Here is a 6,695-nt window from a genome sequence, read left to right as displayed (position 1 = left end):
TTTTGTTAGAAACAGGTTTGCATCAATTTGACATTTAACAGCAGGTAAACTATAAATAAATAAATAAATATTACAACATTTTACATCTTATTAGATGTATAAATACTTTATTATTTTAGGTGTAAATAGTGTGCAGTATTCACTTTAAGTGTTTAATTAAATTTTAAGTTACAGTGTCTAGTGGAGGGAATAAACATAAATAAAAGAACATAACTAACTAACATATTCACTTAAATTAACTATTGGAGAAACACCTCCATATTTTCATTCTGTTACTTACAAGCGCTAATAGAGACAAATTTTATATGGTCAATGGAACCTCGATAATAAGTCAGCCTCAATAACGAGTGTCATTTTCAAATACTTTTGATTTTTCTACCTAAAATCACATGTTTTTACAAACTTCGATAGGGTGTCAACCTTGAAAGCAAGTCTTACTAAACAATCCCCATGAGAGACTTAATCGAGGTTCTACTGTAGTTGTTAAAGCTGTCCCTTATAACATTATTAGCAGGTACTGTTTTGTAAGAATGTTACAAATTTTTCATAGAAAGTTTTGTTTGACAAAAATAGTATTTTAGTCTTTAAGTGGAAATAACAAAGGGTTGGGGTTTTCAATATTGATGTTCTAGCTTAGGTTAAAATTTATAGTTCAATAGCCTTGTTTCACAAAGCCTCATCTAACTTTGTCAATCTGTCTTTTAACATAGTTGACTACATCGATAAAAGTCTAGTTGAGTCTAGAAGATAAGGTTAACATTGTCATAAAAAAAAAATTACACAACTAAATTAAATTAACAGCTTCATTTGTCAACCAAATTCATATTGACTATAGGTAAATAAACAACAAAATGAAAAGTACCTGCATTGTGGTACAAATTGCGTTTTTCAAACTCTTTCAGTTAATGGATTGGTGTATTTAATAAGAAAATAATATTAACATAACAATAATAATATATCATATGTTTAATAATATAAATTAGGTGTTATATAAAAAAAAAACCTTTTTTCTGTTTCATTCTACACTTAAGTTTACGCCCTCCTAAAGCTTAGTCAGGAATGATACTAGTCAAGAAGTAAGAAACATACCAACCGTCTCACGGACAAAATACAGGCTATCACAATTCCCCTTCTCTACATATTTACAAATAAATAATTCACAGCCAATATTAACTATTAGTTTGTTAGCCAGTAAATGCAGTCACAAGTTTTATCTGTACATGGACACCTCGGAGCTCTGATACATGCACATGTAGGCGTCGCACAGCAACCGTTTAGCGTGTTCCGGCAACATCTTCTCGTCTTTCACCTTGTTCAGAGTTGCCGCTCCCTTTTCCGAAAGCCAGAACGGCAAATTAGGACAAGGAACCACTTCAGGAATGTTGTAACCGTTTTGTTCTCCTGGAACAAATTTGTTCAGTTTGAATTTAATACTCTAATTTTTTGTCTAAGTTTGTTGATTAGATTATTAGTTGTACATATTCAGATTGGAGGAAGTTATCCGTCTCTCTAACACACTATCCTAAATACACGCCATCCTAATTAACATTAACATTATCCATACTATGATGCACATTAAGTATTCTAATGTAGATAATAATTTTGAAGTAGACTATTGTTGCCAAGTACAGTGCGGTCCCATAAATGTAGGTGTGTGTAATGTATATGCACCTTTTCTCATTACAAGGGCTCCTACCCTTGGCTCCACCCAGAAAGGGTGAACTATCAGTTTAATGTGTACTTTTTATGTGTTCTATTGACCTCCTGGGACTATTCAGGTGAGTTAGTTGTGTATCCTTCCTTTCTCCTTAACAACAAAAGTTCTAAAGCCAAGTTGTTTTTTTTTCCTAAAAAAATACTAAGTAATTTAGTGATACATTATGGTCCATACAGATGGGAATCCTACTGCAGTATTTATGGTCAATAGTACAACTCATTTCAAAACCTCCCTTTTCCAATTTAATATCATCCCTCACCTTAAACAAATACTGTAAACAATTTCTAACCTTTTCTATCGGCCATGGAGTCAAAGAAGCACCACGGTGCCTCAGAGCCAGTGCCACATTTGACAAATGCGACGTAGTGCGATGTTTCGATGCAAACGACGGCAAACAGCTCCATGTACAGCCTTGGGATCACACAGTGGTCCTTCAACACTGAGAACTCTTGAGGAACTTCCAGTCTGCGCCACGTGTGTCTACTGCGCTTCTGGTGGGAGTGAGCCTGCCGCAACCAAACACCATGTCAATACTATTTGTTTTGTCTTATTTGTTTCAACCTATTTACATTGGAAGAACCTCTTAGTGAAAATACATTAACATACACTATACACACATACTATGACTGTGTATCAGCAATAAGCTTGTTGAAAAGGTATAGAGTTCAGTTAGTTAACGAAAATAGAAGCAAAGGGCTAATAAGGCAATAAAAAATCTTTCAAACCTTTACACTGATATTTTGTCATGAAAAACTTGTTTAAAGAATATATTGTGGATTTAACTCAGTGCAAGTGGTTTTTAAGTGCAATTTTTATTCTGCACGATGGAATACTCACAGTGTCGAGACACTGAGTGCAGAACGCAATGCTTTGCAGCCCTTCCTCGCAGAGCCCCTGGTCAAAACATTCTTTGCACTCAAACTCTGCCAGTTTGCCACAGACTGTACACTGTCGTGGGGCTGCAACATGTAAACAGGAAATCTTATAGCAAACCCATTGAAAACTAAATAATTTTTAATTTCATTATTAACTTCTTTTTAAGTTATGTCCTTTTATGTATTGATAAAGAGCAATCATACATGTATTTCAAAACAATATGTGCATTTTTAACCAAAATAAAAGACAAATCTGTGTCCTCTTCTACACTACGATAATGTAAAAATTTAACAAAACAAGGTGGTGTGCAATCTTTATTTAACTGACTAAAGCCCTAACCTTTCCACCACAGCTAAGACACATTAGTAAACTTAATTATTAAGTTTACTAATGTGTCTAATTGAATTTGCACATGTATGGAATTTTAACGCGCGAACTTTCGAGGCTAAAATAAAATATAATATTCTCTCAGAGAATTAATATGGATTTAGACCGGGGAAGTTCACGATAGACGCTGTAAATAAATTTATTGAAGATGTCCTTGAAGGGCTTGAGCATCGAAAAAAGATACATGGCATCTTCAACTTTGACCCCCGAACCCAACGGTCTAAATCAAGTAACTTGTTACCATATAATACCGGGACTATATTGAACAGTTTGGCGTCAAAAGCTTTCACTGCTGAGGTTAGGCTGTTTTTGGGCTAATTGCACTGTACTTATGGTCAAGGTTGTGTAGTGAAGCGAGAACGTAATTATTATGCTTGTTGATAGATGAATTTAACTTTCTTCAAACGACCAAAACCGGCCAAATATTGGAGTGCATTGGTAAAAGCTAAAGAGAATTTCAGGAGCTATCTGATAAAAAGAAACAATGTAACAAATTAATTAGTTAGCTTACAGAATGGTGAAAATACAATTTATCACACATGCCAAAAGGGTTTTCTCAATCCACTCTTATTTTCCAAATTCGTCTTAGCCTTTTTTGTTGTTTTGAACTTGTACCAAAAACAGTTAGTTTAAGCATTGCTGATGAAATTATAATTACTACGCTACAATAGAATCAAAGTACTCACAATCCTCGATAACGTCCGTCACATCCAACAACTGTGACGGAAGGATTCTGGGGTACATCTTGAATGATTTACCAAACCTCGGCATCTGGATGATCAAGCAAGAGGGTACCTGAAACGGCAAAATAGATTGAACAGCTGTTGAAGATTAATTAAAAATAACAGCAGGTTAACCGACTGGTTCATATTAAAAATTCATAAAATCTGAAGATCTCCAGTTTAGTTTAATACCTCATACTGCCTAGAGCCCTTTACAAAGAACACGTCTTGTGTGTTTAATTAGCAGTGGATCAAATGAGTCTGTGTGTGTCCAATCAGAAAAGAACCAAATTAACATCTACTGTACTTGGCTTAAAATATCCCTCATCATTTGGCATTTCCAATAATTATCTAACTGGATTTGTTTCATGGGTTGAAACGCTTTAGTAAACAGGTTCTTTGTCTAGCAAAAAAATTAATAAAAAAATAGAGCATTGTCTTCCAAATGTGTGGTTCATATATTTTTTGAAACCCAGGTGTCTAATATCAACAGTACAAGAGTATTCAACAATACCTCTTTTAACTTAATATCAGATGCGAGGAAGCTTTGTTCAAACAGCTGTTGGACAGTGGGTAGAGTCAGTTGTTCATCTTTCTCTACAAACAGCTGATAGTGGTAGGCCTCTTGACCGGAGCTTAGCTTCAGGAAAGGCTCGGCTTTGAGTATCTGAGCAACTAGAGAAGTCAAGAACTCTTCCGGATCTGTTAAAAGGATTTAGACTTGTAGATGAACTGTTACTATTCATAACAGTAAATAACGTTTGTTATGATAAGGTCTTTGCATTTGTTTAAATCTAATGAGGTCTGTTATAGGAAAAACAAAAGTGATGAGAAGCAAAGAAATTAAGGATAATTCTGGAAGTGTAAGCACAGAACATTGGAAGACAACATCTGACTGTAATTGTTAAGGTTATAGTTTTTAATAGTCCAACAATTTTATATGTCACAAACACACATACTTATAACAATTAGTCTATTAAATTTTCTGGGTTGCATAAAAAATGTTATACAGTATTATAAATTCTTAGTACATAATTATTATGTAGGCTTACATTTAAAAAAAAAAAAGGATTTGGTGGACATTTCCTCAAAAACTGCCCACTTAGGCTACTAGTACAGTAATGTAAGTTAGTTTAACCTAATAACGTAGATTATTATTGCAAAAAAAAATAATAACTGACACATAAGAATGTAAAGCAAAGTAAAATTCACAACTAATTCAGGGAAAAACTCTTTGTAACTAATATAAACAAGTTTTTATAGTTCTTGTTCTGTAACTGAAATGCAGTTTTTTTTCCATAAAAAAATCCCATACCGAACTCTAAATACAATCCCGCCCATCTCTACATTGTTTTCTGAACTTTATCGAAATCAATATCTGTGTCGTTAAATTCTTCATCACATTCTGTTGGCCTATCACCCAATTCCATGGCGGACAATTCCCTATTGCCTAGCTAATTTTCGAACTGATTAACTTTTTTTCATGGTTTCAGTTAACTGGGGTTCTTGGGGATAATAGAAACACAAAAAAATTACACAAAACATGACACTGATACTTTCTCTTGATGTGGGACATCTCAGGAGATGTCAACATCCAGGGCGTTCAACCCCAGGGGGTCGAAGAGAAATTAATCCTTAAAATGTTAAATTCTGGCAAATCCCACCTTTCTCCTCGCACGTGAGGCCAGTGACGGAGCTCAGTTTCTCCATGAGTGTCCGCAGTTTCATCACACGGTCCGCTCTCACAAACAGATTCTCCCTTAGAGGGTTGACTATCTCCTCTCGCAGCACAGTCTGCACCTCCTCGTACCTGTCAATGTCCTTGCTGGCGGACGGTCTGAACAACAGGCTGTCAAACACACTGCAACAGGGAGCAGACACTTCAGATGTAAGATTACTAGAGGTGCAAGTAGGGTAGCAGATACAATATAGGGTTTTAGTGAGTGTATGTTTCAGTGCGAAAACAAAAAGTGAGATTAGACTCCTTTGCAATAACCGCTGTAAAAGGAGGTGGGTTTAGGGGAGGGATGTAATGGTTCAAAATTGGACCCAGCTACCTTAACTATAGGGATTTTAATGATCCTAAAAAAAATACAGCTAAATTTAGTCAGTTACAAAGCTGTTATCACATTTACGCAACACTCATCTTCAACTAAAAATACACTACTTGGTGTGTCGATGCCGTTTAATCTAATCTAATCAAATGCTGGCTTCTGATTGGCTGGAGATCAAGTGGCGAGCTAACTATAATGGAAGTAGGCAATCAGAAAGATATTAATGTGGGTGGGACGGTTGATGAAAGAACAAATAACCAAAAAACATTGACCCAAAGACAAGTTGTCATCTTTTGATAGGTTACTCTATTACTGTATCAACAGCTTTTGGTTGAAATACTCCTGAGTTTTAAACTTTAAAAATTATTCTTATGATTGGAAAATAGTTAGGCCTATAAATGAAGAAGGGGACGAGATTTTTATTGAGGTAGCAGGCTTACTTAAAGGAAAGAATCCATTCAGGCAAAATAAACACAAAAACACTCCGATCCTCTCTTAGTTGGCCAAGGAACAGGCCCATTAAGGCCTGCATCAGAAGTCTCCTAACTAGACTGATCTACCTTGTAAAGGCAAACATGCTGAATAGTGTGGCGTCCAGGTAGCAGGAGTTATGGTGACCCTGGATCCCTCGGAACTTGCCACACAGAGACTCCACATCCCCTGAACTGCGACTGATCGGAGGCACGGCCCCCGGCACTGGCGGACAGTCCACACCTCCAAACTCTGTACATCAGTTGATAACTTCAACTTTGGTTATAAAATAGGTCACTTGAGTATTAAATGGATGTTAAAGTAAACTTACTGCATAATAAGTACTTTTGATGTTTCCCTATTTCAGTCATTGACATCAAATAAAAGATCCGTCCAACATGATTGAGAATATCCGAGATATTATAACAACAGTATTCATTAAAAACAAAACAAAAATTTAAAATAGTT

The 6,695-nt window shown here is 35.5% G+C and overlaps 1 protein-coding gene across 2 annotated transcripts in view; it reads right to left on the bottom strand.

Moving 5' to 3' along the window:
• Positions 1-948: 948 nt before the first annotated feature.
• Positions 949-6,695, bottom strand: part of LOC129000780 (ubiquitin carboxyl-terminal hydrolase CYLD) — a 31,838-nt gene continuing 26,091 nt past the window's right edge. For both annotated transcript variants that reach the window (XM_054427774.1, XM_054427775.1), the window contains exons 8-14: positions 6,317-6,479; positions 5,367-5,563; positions 4,217-4,404; positions 3,667-3,775; positions 2,555-2,676; positions 2,007-2,223; positions 949-1,401 (exon numbers count right to left, since the gene is read on the bottom strand). In XM_054427774.1, the coding sequence (XP_054283749.1) occupies positions 1,211-1,401; positions 2,007-2,223; positions 2,555-2,676; positions 3,667-3,775; positions 4,217-4,404; positions 5,367-5,563; positions 6,317-6,479 (1,187 nt within the window). In that variant the 3' untranslated portion in view covers positions 949-1,210. The remainder of the gene's footprint in view (positions 1,402-2,006; positions 2,224-2,554; positions 2,677-3,666; positions 3,776-4,216; positions 4,405-5,366; positions 5,564-6,316; positions 6,480-6,695) is intronic.

This window comes from Macrosteles quadrilineatus, unplaced genomic scaffold (genome assembly GCF_028750875.1).
Source record: "Macrosteles quadrilineatus isolate MER2022 unplaced genomic scaffold, UCM_ALF_1.0 Scaffold_8__2_contigs__length_117827958, whole genome shotgun sequence".
NCBI classification, from domain to species: domain Eukaryota; kingdom Metazoa; phylum Arthropoda; class Insecta; order Hemiptera; family Cicadellidae; genus Macrosteles; species Macrosteles quadrilineatus.
This window is presented reverse-complemented; position numbering and strand designations above follow the sequence as displayed.